This window comes from Mus caroli, chromosome 9, assembly GCF_900094665.2.
Source record: "Mus caroli chromosome 9, CAROLI_EIJ_v1.1, whole genome shotgun sequence".
In the NCBI taxonomy this organism is placed as follows: Eukaryota; Metazoa; Chordata; class Mammalia; order Rodentia; family Muridae; genus Mus; species Mus caroli.
This window is the reverse complement of record NC_034578.1, coordinates 106,445,661-106,460,097: the sequence shown is the minus strand read 5'-3', so window position 1 is coordinate 106,460,097 and position 14,437 is coordinate 106,445,661. Positions and strand designations below refer to the sequence as shown.

Here is a 14,437-nt window from a genome sequence, read left to right as displayed (position 1 = left end):
AAAAAACAAAACAAAACAAAAAAAAAACAAAAAAACAAACTACTATAGAAGCTGTTAGTCACATGCCTGCAACAACACAACCCATGCAGTACACTCACGCTGGTCAAGTCTGAGATGCCGGCATCATCCACCTCAGAGACAACGCTTCCCCTACGATTGGAGCGACTAAAGTAATCGGCAGCAGAAACCTTTCAGTTAGAGAAAATGAAACACTTTAAAGTCAGAAAGGGAGAAGAACACTAGCTAAAACCAGGAAAGTGTGCGCTTGTTTTAATATGATGTTTGATGAAGTATAGTGAAATGAGAAAACTTTTACAATTAACTTATTTCAAAAAGCAAAAAAGAAGAGATACCTAAGTGAAGTCACAACTCCTAAAACAAGCCTTCTGAGCATCCAGTGCAATTCTGTGATACAGAGACCATTCTCTGCCTGAGTTCATGACAAGCAAACCTTGCACGATGAAGGCCCTGGGAACCTTCAACTGGGGAGGGCAGTGTTCCAGGCTATTATCAGACCTCTACCATAGTTTACAATATTATAACTCATTATAGCTATCAACCCTGGCAATGCTTAATTTCCACAATTCCTTTTTCACATGTCATTACATCAGGAATTGTTGAACAAAATAATGAAGACTAGCCTGGAAAGTCCCTTCTCTTGCTCTTCTAACAGCTGAGCCTCTTGAATGAGCTGTCACTGTCTCTGAAGACTCTTCCATGGTCACTCTCCCATATCCACCCTAAGGAGCTCCATCATATGCACCTGCCTTCTCCTCACACTGTGAGCTGTCTTCCATCTGTGTTCCTCCTTCACTAGTTTATCTCTATGTCTTTAATAGGAGACAAGCTCAGAGATCTGTTCTCCTTGGTTTGGCACGTTACTCCAAGCACTTAACACAGTGCCTCAGGTATAACAGGCACTCACTCCATTAACACCAATCAAGTGCCTGTCCCCACTCACCAGTTATTCTGTCTGTCTGCCTGTCTGTCTGTTTTGAGACAAGGTTTCTTAGGGTAGCCTTGGATGTCTGGAACTCACTCTGTAGATAAGGCTGGCCTCAAACTCAGAGATGTGCCTACCTCTCCCTCCCAAGTGCTAGGATTAAAGGTGTGCACTACTACCCTCTGGCTTCATCAGTTATTCTTAAATTGTTTGCCTTGCTTTAAAACTCCTCACCAAAAAGTGAATTCAGAAACCCATCCATAGAGACAAAATACTCTTAAAAGTACGAAGTCTGCTAAAGGCCCACAGGATCAAGCAATGGTATTTTTATTCTTTAAAATAGTATTACAACTTGGTTTATATATACTAATATTTATTAACACCTACTACTTTAGAAGTTTGAAAGTTACATTCCATAGTTATTCACTGAATACATATATTAAGCCTAACAACAAAGTAGACAGTCATAAGATCTCTACTCTACAGAAACAACTAAGAGGCAGCCGAGGTGGAGGCAAGCCCGGCAGCATCACTGGACAGCTCCTACCCTTTCCATTACGCTTCATCCAAGGTGCTTTCAGGTGCTGTGACTTCTACTTCAGCCGTGAGAGGAAGCATTACATGCTCTGCTGAGGGATGGGTCACACGGGCTTTAATTAGATGATTTATCTCACATAAACATGTGGTGCTGCCTTTTCTATGAGAACTGTGGGTTTATAACCATCCACATTAATTCAGCTCGCACTAAATGGACTACTTTTCTGGAAGGAATTACAGCTTCATAGGTTTCTTTGTTCTAACTCCAACATGACAAACCAACTTCTACTCTATAATTTCCACAGCATTTCCTTATAGAGAACAAAATGTCACTCAGGAAAATTTCCAACTTCTTTAAATAATAGCATGAAGCTATTACAGCGTCTACAGTGATTAGTTGGGTAAACGTCTGAACTGATGTTTTAAAATCTTGCCATCAACAGATAACAAAGTTCACAGTCTGAAGATTTGGACAGGCACTGGCTCAACTTAACATACAGGCGGCAGCAGGTGGCCACACCCTGGATTCCGTTACAAGTACCATATGATGGTACGAGTGTGACTCTCATTTGAGAGACTCGTTTTGGAAAATAAACAGATAAATAGGTATGCATAAGGAAACAAAAAATAAAATGAAAGTTTTTCAATAAAGGACTTGTACATAAAACATGTGAATCTATGACTCAGTCTCAAGACCACTTTACAAAGCAAGCTGCTCACTGAAGCTGAAAGGAAAATGCTCTCTGTCAAATTTACTTTGCGGCAAATTTCACAGAAGCATACACTGTTGTCATGTAAAAGCTATGTTTGTTTGCACGCAGACCATGCTCACCACACTCTCCCTTCGCCCACGACTGGCACGATCAGAAGACACAATGCTTGCGGTATCATCATCGATGGGCTACAAAAAGTAAAACAGATTCAGTTTCTCTCTGGGTCTCACAGACTGTAAACACATGGGACAGTTCAGGAGGCCACTGTCCATTAGCACTGCAATTGGCAGGAGCCGTGGTGCAGCATTAAGGAGATAAGCTGCTACAGGGCATAGTGAACTATCCTTAAGAACCAAGATGCTTCCCCAAAGCACTGCGAATTGTGTAAAACGCCAGCTCTTATTTAAGTTTAACGATGGTGAGAGTGTGAGTAAACTAGACAGAACTAGTTAGGGAAGACTTGAAGATCTGTGTGATCCTTGAAAAGTCAATAAATACACTTAAGATTTCAATTTAGGAAAGAAAAAAAATGATGTTTTAATATAAAGTAACATATGTCACAGAGGTTCCTACCAGCAAAGCTCCGAGGCGGTGACTCATTTCCTGTGCAGCTAGCAGTGCTGGTACTGTTATCCCCTTCACAGGGCTGTGTTCTTCCCACTGCATTGGCAGAACTCATCTTTGGTACAAGTAAGTAGCCTATCTCCATTCTGATGTCATTAAGATGCCATTCTGGCATCACTATGGTAGAAATTCTGAACCCAAATTGCAAATGAAATAGAATCTAGCCAGCTCACAAGAACAAGGATCTACACGAATTTGTTTTTGAAAGTGTGCCATTAAAATCTTTTGCAGGAAGGCTACTGTGTTTGGCATATTAAAAATGTCAACAGGTCTGAAAACTGCCAAGTAGAATTTGAGTATACAGTGGGTTAAAAGGAAACGTCCATCTTCTGTGAAAGAGCCTTTATCCCTAAGCAAACACACACACACACACACACACACACGTTAGTTTTTATTATGTACAGGAATGGTATCTCTGAGAGCTGTGACTCATGGCCATAACTACAAACATAAACATAAAAGAAAGCCCAGAAAACTCATATTTTACCTGCTATAAAGTAATCTTAATGATTATTAATAATTAATAATTTCTCCAATTGGGATAATCTGTAAGGATAACAATACAGTATACCTAAAGAAATCATTTGCTTTGGGAATGTAAATTAGTATAGTCTTTTTGGTTGTCAATATATGGGCATAGATAGCAATATTAAAACACATATGCTCTGAGCATGGTGACCCACACTTTTAACCCCAGCACTGGGGAGGCAGAGGCCAGTGGACCTCTGAGTTTGAGGCTGTGTAGTCTACACAGTGAGCTCCAGACCATCCAGAGCCACACAGAAAGACCACACCTCAGGGAGTACAGGGCTGGAGAGTTGGCTCAGCAGTTAAGATCACTTGCTGTTCTTGCAAGGACCAGGGTTTGATTCCCACAGCCACATGGTAGCTCAGTCTCCTTTGAGTACAGCTCCAGAGGATATAATATCCTCTTCTAGCTTCCAAGTGCACAGGCATGCACATGGTGCACAAACATATATGTAGGCAAAACATTTATACACATAAATCCAAAGTAAATATTTTTAAACAATGCATATGCTCTTAAATGCCTATTATTTCCTGATACACGTGTGAGTATACAAACACTCTGTGCACATGTGTGCGTGTACAAGGAAGAGAAAGAGACAGAGGCAAAGAGAGAATGTGTGTTCATCAAAGGGCAAAATGTCTGCTCTGCAAGCATGGTGGCCTTAATCTGGACTCCTAGCATCCATGTCAAAGCCAGGGTAGAAGTATGTGCACTGGGGACAGTGGCTCTTGGGCTCACTACCCAGCCAGTCTAGCCAAAACAGTGATCTCCAGGTTCAGTGAGACTCTTTAAACAAGGAAGGTAGTAACAGTTACTCTACGGGAGTAACTGACAAAGACACCTGACACTGACCTCTGACCTCTGTATGTGAATGCACAGTTCATGTGTATACACAGATAATGTCTGACCACCTAAATGACCATCAATACTAAAATGATTTTTAAAATAATATCTATGCCTTTGTGGGATAATACACTGACATTAAAAAGATTTGACAATATATAACTATCTCAAAGTGATAATAATTGAAAAGGGGCATAACTTATTGTTAAGAATAATAATGTCAAACAAAGGATGCTATAAATCTGAATGCACTAACACAGGATACCTTAAGAAACAGAGGAATAACACATACTGGAAAGGAAGCCATTTGTGGTCAAAATGAAAAGCATACATAGCCGGGCGTGGTGGCGCACGCCTTTAATCCCAGCACTCGGGAGGCAGAGGCAGGTGGATTTCTGAGTTCGAGGCCAGCCTGGTCTACAGAGTGAGTTCCAGGACAGCCAGGGCTATACAGAGAAACCCTGTCTCGAAAAAACAAAAAAAAAAAAAAAAAAGAAAAGCATACATACATGTCCAAAACACCTCTGAAAGTGTGCATGTGAACGGACAAGTCCCATGTTACTCTGGATTTACTAACATTACTTACCCATAAACTACAAAATAAACTTTAACGTTCCACAAAGAGCAGCACACCCAACAGGAGTATCAGTACTTGAAAGACAGAGTAATTTTCATGAATGGCAATACAAAAACTTTAAGGCGATTCAATGGCCTCAGTGGCAGACTCAGTCAAGCAAGTACGTGGGTTGACACAGGAACAGTCAGGTAGCACATGTTAGTACTTGGTTTGTGTGGCCTCAGGAGCACATAATCCATGCACAAGATGGTGAAACGCATCACTCCATCCCAAAGTGTGAGTGCAGAGCGACTACAACATTGCTAAAGCATGCAGACATTAGCTCACCACAGGACTGCTTCTGGAGGAACTTGCCCTGGATGAGTAGGAACTGTATTCGGACGGCTGTAAAGTTTCCAAGAAGAAAGGCTTTACAACAACGGCTAGCTCAGTTTCTCTGCTGGGAGTACAGTGACCCTACTCAACTCTTGATGCCCACGGTGAAAATAGCTGCTTTTCTTTGGTCTGACACCCCACCTCACACCCATCCTTAAATGGGGAGGAAACACCCCAAAGAGTTTCTCTATAGACTCCCCTCATATGCTACCTCATAACTTCGAGTCGTCCCCTTCTCACAACTGGCTGAATGAATGGGTCACGACTTGTAGTCTAGGGCCTGTCCCCTCCTGTACCCGTCCCCTCCCTCCTTCCTCATTTAGACTTACAGTTCGAGAACCATAAGGGTTATATAATCCGCCATCATACAGAGATGCCTAAAGGACAAAGGAATATTACTTATCTGTTTAGCACTGAAGTTGGTTTGAAAATATCTTTATTATTTTGGAACTTCATAATTCAAAAATATGCAAGGGATAGTCTTATATTCACTTACATACACAATTCACTGTACCAGTTTCATTATAACTTCATCAATATACTTGGTTAGAAAAAACACTGCAGTATTTTCTTTTACCCTCACGTTATAACATGAGGAAGCAAACTGGTATAAGCACTCCTGGGGTTCCAGTCTGGAAGTGGCCACAAAACAAACGATAAAAGCACCAGCAACTGGCATGTCACACAAAGCTATTGGTTATGCTTTTAATTCAGCTTGCTTAATAGATTATTGACTGCCATAGCTGAGGGTTATAGCCTTAACCAAAGAAAAGTATGGGAGTGTAGCAGGACCCAGGTGAGTCCATCTCCTTACAGGAAACAGATTCTAACTATAAGCTACCAAAAGTTATCCACTTCTACATTGGCGAAAAACAGGATTATTTTTCATGCCCTGAGTTTTATATCCAAGCACAAGCAGCGTACACTGCAGGGCACATGGCAGGAAGGCCACACAACTCAGCACCTGACAGTGGCCCTATTGCAGAGCACACACTGGAAGGAGGAAATACAAACCAGACTGGCACTCCTCAGCAGACCAGAAGTTACAGTAGGGGAGGCCTATGAAAACAGTGCGCTAATTAAACCTAAAGAAGGCAAGTGGATCTGTGACAGCACTGCGTCCTCAGAGAGTACTGACCCTGCTCTGACTCTTGGGTGTCCCCATCGGCTCACTGCACAGGGAAGAAGACTGTAAGAAGCAGAATAACAGGAATAAGCGAAAACAAAACAAAACAAAACAGCAGGAGAAGTCACTCCCCATCATGCAAGCAGAAGACTTTAAGCTTATGATTTTTGATTCCATAACTCATTAGTCGGGCCCAAGCAATTAAAGTAGTGTAAAAACAAAGGAAATAAGAAAAAAGTCACTAAAAAGTTTTTGAATGCTAACTGTTAAAGGTAAGAAAGAAAATCACTTCTAAGTGTTGTCCATCAATATGTCTACAACCTTTTGGTATTATAAAATTATTGGCAGGGTGGGAGCCAAGGACCCAGGAGTGTACTGAAGACTGGGAGTGTATCAAATGGTGGCCTCAGAACTGTCACCTGAGGCTCCTGAGGCACTGTCAATGCTTTATTGAGAGACTCCCAGTGGGCATGGCCACGTAATAAAAAACTCAGGTAAACGAGTCCTCAGTTACTGCTATCACTACATTTTTCAAACAGATCTGAAAGCCTGTCTTTCCAAACATACATGGACACAGAATACTAGTTAACCAGAGAAGCTGCACTCACCAGCTGAGTTCACTCACTAAAAGCACTCTTTATAAAGAAATTACATCTCTTTCCCTGTTGTCCCTTAAGACACAATTTCCGTTTCTTTTCCCCTAAACCTAGACAAACAAGAATAACGGGGAAAAAACTGTGTGTGCAGCAAGGTTTTAAGTTGATAGCATTTTCAGTGCTCGAAATTGAATCCAGAGCCTTGCATGTGCGAATAAGTTATTCTATCACATAGATTTGCTCCCATTCCTCAATAGTTGTAATGCACTAGGTACCACAAAATGCCAGGCGGTTTTAGCACAGCCTTTAATCCCAACACTCGAGAGGCAGATCTCTGATTCAAGGCCACCTTGCTTTACAGAGTGAGTTCCAGGACAGCCAGTGCTACATCAAGAAACTCTGTCTTGAAAAAACATTAAAAAAAAAAAAAAAAAGTTAAATGTCAAAAAAGAAAAGTTTCTAACTGACTATGGTGATGTGGGTAGCTGAGGTAGGATGTCCAGCCTTAACTACAGAGACACACCATGTCTCAAAATCAAATTTAAAAAAATAAAAAGCAAAAACATAAAACAGACAAAAAAGAAAACCAAGATTCTAATATTATATTAATATTCTAACAAATAATAACATCCGTCTCGTCCTATACGTAGCTTATATTTTCAGATGTAAACTTTTAAAAAGTGTAGCTAGTAGTGCGTGTACTGATGTCTAAGGCTTACTTTGCAATGGATCAAAGCCTAGCTAGAAGCTGGCCATAGTGATCCGACCGTAGCGCCAACTACTGGGAGGCTGAGGCTGAGGACTCTTGAGTTTGAGCCTGGGCTACATATATAGTGATACTCTGCCTTAAAAAACCAAACCAAACAAACAAAAAACAGAATGATAGATAACAGGCAAAGATTGCTGTGACTAAGGAAATAAATATATGACCTAAGTAGTAAGAATGTGATGTTCACTACACAAAATCTTTTTGTGTTTGAAATTTTCATTACAAGCATGGCAATTTAATAGTTCTCTCCGTAGACATACTCAAGAAGGATTATATGAATCAATTACCAAAACTGATATATCCAAACCATCCATAGATTAGTTACAAATAGTAAAAATGCAAAAAGGGGGGTTAGAGATGTATTAAGATACACAAGAACAAAAATCTTTAGACAAACCCGGGAATAGTAGGTAGAGGCAGGTTTGCTATGTCTAAGACTGCTATAGTTTCTCTGGTCAAAGTAGAGGCCACTCTGCAAAAAGCAAAATTGAACAGTTTTCTTAGGTTACATGTTTTTGATACAACCACAACCAAGACAAACCTTGAACACACAGGCAAAATCTGATACCGTGCAGGCTCCTTCTTCTCCAGAGCAAGGCCTTTAGAGCAACGGCTCACAGCAAACAAAGAACAAGCAGCAATGGTTTACAGTTTCTTAGAAAAGATGGGCATTAAAGGGCAGCTACTTCAAACAAAGACTCTGCTAATTCTTATTACTTTAAAGAGCAGACGATAAACCCTCAAATAAAAATGAAATGCAAATAATGGAGTTACTCTCACTCTATATTTAAGAATGATCTGAAAAACCTAGGGCTACTGTCTAATTACCTCTTTTATAAATTATTGGGTTAGAGAAATCCCTTCCCAAATCTCCCTCTAGGTAGAAGGTAAGCTCATGTATGGCATCCCTGCCTAGAACCTCCACTCTCTACCGCTGACACTGCCTCTACCCCACCTGCACTCTCTTAGCCCTGTCTTCTGCCGTCATTGACACTCATTCCTCAGCCAGGCACCTCAGCTCAGCTGGCCACAAAGGTGCCAGTGCCCCTGCACTCCAAGGTCACTATAATCTGTTTCAGCTACATTCTTTCTCCCTCTTCCCTTCCTGCTACCCCCTCCCAAGGCTCCCATGGGATCCCAGAACTGGCAGGGAGCTAGAGACTGCATTTCTGCCAACAGCACACTAAGGAGAAAGAGGTGTTCCGAGCACCCCATTTCTGTAGCGTTTGCTCTCTACAGAAATGTTTGGAAAGTGACTGAAATGGAAAGCCCATTCCTTCTGCAGTGTAATCGCATAGGTGAAAGGGTCTATTACACACTTCACTGTTTCTACCAGTAAGTATATTCCAGGTTCCTAAAAAGAAACTCTGAGAAGGAAACCTACTTGTAATTTGGTGCTATCCACAATACCACAACTAGCTCAAACTTCTGAAATAGAACTAACCAGTGGATCTTTATAAGAACTAGAGGATCGCCTCTTCGTCCCATAGGTGTGACTGTAAGAATGATTCTGGAAATAAATATTGAAAGTTAATTTTAGAGATCACATAGTGAAATTTTAAGAGTGAAACTCATCATAAAGTAATAGCAAAAGTACATGTGATACAGAGTCGTGCACATGCAATCTACTTCTTGTTGGTTAGTAGTGGACTCACTGAAGGGAAGGCTGGGGAGTGTGGCCTCAAGTACATCACTCTCTCTGACCTCTCCTTGTGCCCGCCTGTTTCTACCAGTAAGTATATTCCAGGTTCCTAAAAACAAACTCTGAGAAGGAAACCTACTTGTAATTTGGTGCTATCCACAATACCACAACTAGCTCAAACTTCTGGAATAGAACTAACCAGTGGATCTGTATAAGAACTAGAGGATCGCCTCTTCGTCTAACCTGAGTGTCTGGGCAGCTAAAGGAAACCTATTAGGACAGAGTCAGAGGATGTCTGTGGGGACCTTCACTGCACCTTCCTTGAGTCTCCTCCCCACTTCCTTGCCCTGAGAAAGCTATAAGTGGCAAAAGTCCACCTCCTTTAGTCATCTTATCAAAAGCAAAAGCAATGCTGTAGATAAACTAAAAGTTCACATAGGCACTGCTCAAGACAGCATTCTTCTTTTGGATTTAGTTTATGTGCATTTATTTGTGTGTATATGCCATATGTGTGCACATGCCAAAGAGGGCATGGATCCCAGGATATGGGTTACAGATGGTTGTGAGCTAGCCAACATAGATGCTGAGAACCGAGCTCAGGTCCTCTGAAGAACAGTAAGCACTCTTAACCCTTGAGCCGGCTCTCCAGCCCTCAGACAGTGTCTTAGACCAAGTTAGTACATTCATGGCATATGCTCCTTAGAAGAGAAATGCCGAAAATGTAGGTTCTGAAGCTTACACAAAGTACTTTGAAAAGATGGTATGTGTGTGTATATGTATGTATGTATGTGTGTGTGTGTATATATATATATATATATATATATATATATATATATATATATATTCACTTTTCCCAGGGGGACAAAGGACAGTCCTGTTACTAACAGACAGCCAGCAGACCATAATCACAACCTATGTAGTAAGACTGTGCCACTGCAAATACTTAAAAACAGCAAAGTGTAACTGGATGTCCTAGGAAAACTACTTCACGTAGAGTCAGAGCCTCAACAATAGGAGAAACGCATTTTCTTTTCTTTTTTGGAAGGAGCACTCTATATACTTTATTTCCACCAGTTACAGTGTTCACATTTTCTAAGAGCAGTGTATGGTCTTTGAAAAATCATCATTGATCTCACTCAATATAAATTCATATCATATATTACTATCACTTATAAGATTTCTGCATGTGATCAAACCAAAGTATGAATTTTGCTAATAAGATCAACTTTGTATCACATCATAGAATTATATATTTTAAATTGCTTAAACTTTTAACCCGTCACACCACAATGTAATTTTCCTTAGAAAAAGGAGTAGCTGGTATTCATGTAAACAGTACATCCTGAGATGTAAAGTTTGATAATCCATAACTACCACCTCCAACATACACAACTTAAAAACGATTCTATATGCTTACTTATCTTACATGTAAAGAAGCCCGTATGTCTGTTACAAAGGCAGCAGTTTCTAAAAGGCCTCTGTGGCTAACACTGCAGGAATCACCACTGCAGCCGCTGTCAACTTCCTAGTTGGTTTGAGGCTTGAAGTTGATTCTGTCAAGGCAGACACCAAGTAACTCGACTTGTCCACATGACTGAACAGTCAAGACTCTCAGCCTCTTTGTTCAAATGGCCTGTCTGGGTCAGGATACTATACTGCCAAGTCGGTGAAGACATCAGAGTCCCTTGTGTTGATCTGTGCAGAAATGTTTGCTTTCGTGACATTGAGATAAATGTCATACTGCTGATCTAGGCCGAGGTAACATGAGATACAGGGTAAAGATATCTCTTCCAGATGAGAAATGCATTTTCTTATTGTGAATGTTCTTTATACTTCACTATGAACATTCTAAGTGCAAACTAGGTAGTCCATAAACTTGGACAATCTGCCAGCATAATAGTGGCTCAAAGAAAACAAGCCAGTTAATGACTTCCTTAGCTAATTCAGCATGTCAAGCCAAAATGTTTGGTCATCTTCAGCTGCCACTCATCACCACTGGATGTTATATTTAGTAACTTGCCAGCTTATGACACAAAATCAAGTACAGGTCTGTGTTGTTACAGCTAAGGGTGCATGAAAACACTGTCAGAGGGGCTGGAGAGATGGCTCAGAGAATAAAGATGCTTGCTGTCAAGCCTGATGCTAGGTGAACTGAGTTCAATCCCTGGAACCACATGTCAGGAGAACCAGCTTCAACAAGTTGTCCTCTGACCTCCACATATATGCCATGTGACACACATACACAGGCAAAATAAATAAACATGAAGTTAAAAAATTAGCAAACCAGGCTTCCTGTGCAGCAAGTAAGCACAGGGGTGCCAGCTCTTCTCTCAAAAACAGACGGAACTACAACAGACCTTAGTAACTGTCAGGGATCCTGTCTCTTACATTAAAAATTCCAATCATTTTGAGGCAGTTTTGGTTTGGTTTGGTTTGGTTTGGTTTGGTTTGGTTTGGTTTGGTTTGGTTTGTACTATTGGGAAGCAAACCTACAGCCTTGTGATGATGAAAGAAAAAAAAAAAAAAAAGCACTTTACCACTGGGAGACTCTCAGCCCTGATCCTGAAGTCTCTGGGAGAAGCTATTATTCCAATAACAGACTATGCCACAATTTCAAAAACAATGGGTTTTTGTTGTTGTTATACATCTTCCCCGAAAAGATCATAACAAAAAAAAATCATAGCAAAACCATGAAAGTTAGTCATAATCTATGATTAGCAACAACTGAGTTTAGAAAGTAAAGCCTCACACTTAACACAAAGCCATGCGCTACATACTAATGACGAAACTCTTGATGATCTGTCCTTGATGGTATCATACTTCAGTTCAGAGAAGGAAAGTTTGTTGTATCACCAGTCGGGAACATAAGAGAAAAAGCAGCCTTGTCATTATTAAAACCAAAGCAGTCCTACTTCAAAAGCAAAAGATTATTCAATAAAAAAGCTTTTACATTTGGATATAACCTTTCCTTTTCAGTAGACATTGTTGCTGAACTGTCTGTATAATTAAAACTTTGTTTTATGCCAGCAGTTATATGTACCCATAGCCCTACCTTCTCTGGAGTTTGAGACAGATGGCATCCTAACCATCCAAAGGACTGTGCTCCCCACCCCCCCACCCCTGGCTTCACTAGGGACTGAACTTAGAGCTCTGTGCATGCTGTGCAAGCACTTTTATGACTGAGATACACCTCAGTCTCTATTTCCCTTTCAAATAACAAAATTCTGAAGTAGTAATGGTAAGACAACTCAATCTTAGAATATGACAGAACAGTACAGGCCAAGGCTTTAAGAGTAAAGGAGAACCATTGTGAGGTCAGAGGTGCCTTCCTCCTCATCTCTGTGGCTGCCACCACTGTTTGCCATCGATAGACAGCCAAGCAAGGAGGAGCACTGCCTAATCTACCTGGCTGAATCAGAGCAGCAGCACTTCCTTGAGACATATACTTAGAGACATACACCCAAAAATCTTATTTCTTTGAGAAAATGCTCAACAGAATGAGAAGCTTGGCCAGAACAAAATGTGGTATGCATAATAGATAAGCAAGTAATATTAGATATGAATCAAAAATCATAGAAAATTAACAAGACCAGAAAACACACATTTCCATGTAGGCTCCTTTATAAGGGGATGGAACATAGCTGTGTGGATCTAGTCTCCTACAATGGTTCTTCAGCATTCTCACAAGTTTTTAAACAAGCTTACTCAAAGATAAACATATATCACAAAACATTTAAAAATACTGTTTTGTAAAAATATCTTTTCCATTTTTTACAGAGTTAGGGCATTACATAGTATTATTCAAAACCTTGACCCACAGTAATGTTTTCCTAATTTAAGTTTATTCCCTTTTGAAATAAATTTAGTGAGTTTAATTTGCAGTTTAAAAAAGTGAAATACAGGAGAAAAAACTATCACAGGGTGTTATGCATCCTGTGAGAGTTAATATCATTTCATAAGACTAGGCGCACACCTGTAATCAAACTCTCACTACGTAGGCTGAGGCTGCAGGAAACCCAGATCAAGGCCAGCCTAAGCCACTCAGTGAGCCTTTATCTCAAAAACAAACCATATATATTATACATACACATAGATACATAAGTTTTATATGTAATTTTCTAAAACGTGTTTCAATGATACATACAAACAGAGAACTAGAAATCTGTATAAACAGACTAGGTAAAGGAATAAAATATATTTCTGGTGGAGATCACAATTTTATAAAGCTTAAAATAGTCTAGAAGATAAAAATATACAATCTAACTTTAGTAAGATATTAAAATACTAGTTCAAATATAACAAAACCTGTCTATTTGTATTTACTTAGATAGTCATTTAGAACATATATGGCAGAAACCTCAAAAATGTATTTATAAGACTGTGGTACAATTTTACCACTGATATAAATTCACTGAAAATGTTGTATGTGACATTTCTCTGAAAATCAAATCCCTTCTCTATAAAAGTTTTATTTATTTATTTTTCCTATTAAAATATTTCTTTAGGAAAGAAAAAAGTCCATGAGCAAAGCATACAGTATTAAAGTGCATGTTCTTACACAGATTATCCTACCCAATAAGGTAAGCCTTCCTTCTCACGGTCTCTGCAGATGACAGGGTATCTCAACAAGCACAAGCAAAAGTATTCCAATTTTTTCTTTTTTCAAAATATAATGTGGGATTCAGCTAGCTTTAAAAATTACAGAATATAAACCGGGCATGGTGGCGCACGCCTTTAATCCCAGCACTCAGGAGGCAGAGGCAGGCGGATTTCTAAGTTTGAGGCCAGCCTGATCTACAAAGTGAGCTCCAGGACAGCCAGGGCTATATAGAGAAACCCTGTCTCGAAAAACAAAAACAAAAACAAAAAAAAAATTACAAAATATATATAGTAGAGAAATCAGACACTCACACACACACACACACACACACACACCTTATCTGATAAATGGCAGCTGGTAGTGATGTCACTTAAAAATTATCAAAAGAAGGAAAATTGGGAATATTAAAGACTGAATAAAACACTTCTATGTGGGCTATTATAATCTATTTCTCCTAAAGTTTGTTAATTTGACATAGCCCATAGTCATCTGACAGGAAAGGCTTGATTGGAAACTGCCTAGATCAATGGCCTTGTAGGAACATAGGGGATGGGAGAGGTGGA

The 14,437-nt window shown here is 39.9% G+C and overlaps 1 protein-coding gene across 13 annotated transcripts in view; it reads right to left on the bottom strand.

The window, feature by feature from the left end:
• The window catches only part of Lrrfip2 (LRR binding FLII interacting protein 2), a 107,228-nt gene that overhangs the window by 41,410 nt on the left and 51,381 nt on the right, over nt 1-14,437 (bottom strand). For 4 of the 13 annotated variants that reach the window (XM_029481644.1, XM_029481649.1, XM_029481646.1 and 1 more), the window contains exons 9-18: nt 12,052-12,093; nt 9,077-9,142; nt 8,030-8,104; nt 6,280-6,330; nt 6,156-6,200; nt 5,471-5,518; nt 5,094-5,150; nt 2,767-2,853; nt 2,313-2,381; nt 99-188 (exon numbers count right to left, since the gene is read on the bottom strand). The exons of 5 other annotated variants lie outside the window; for them this stretch is intronic. In XM_029481644.1, coding sequence (XP_029337504.1) covers nt 99-188; nt 2,313-2,381; nt 2,767-2,853; nt 5,094-5,150; nt 5,471-5,518; nt 6,156-6,200; nt 6,280-6,330; nt 8,030-8,104; nt 9,077-9,142; nt 12,052-12,093 — 630 coding nt within the window. The remainder of the gene's footprint in view (nt 1-98; nt 189-2,312; nt 2,382-2,766; nt 2,854-5,093; nt 5,151-5,470; nt 5,519-6,155; nt 6,201-6,279; nt 6,331-8,029; nt 8,105-9,076; nt 9,143-12,051; nt 12,094-14,437) is intronic. 4 more of the 13 variants (XM_029481647.1, XM_029481645.1, XM_029481648.1 and 1 more) reach the window with 4 other exon arrangements.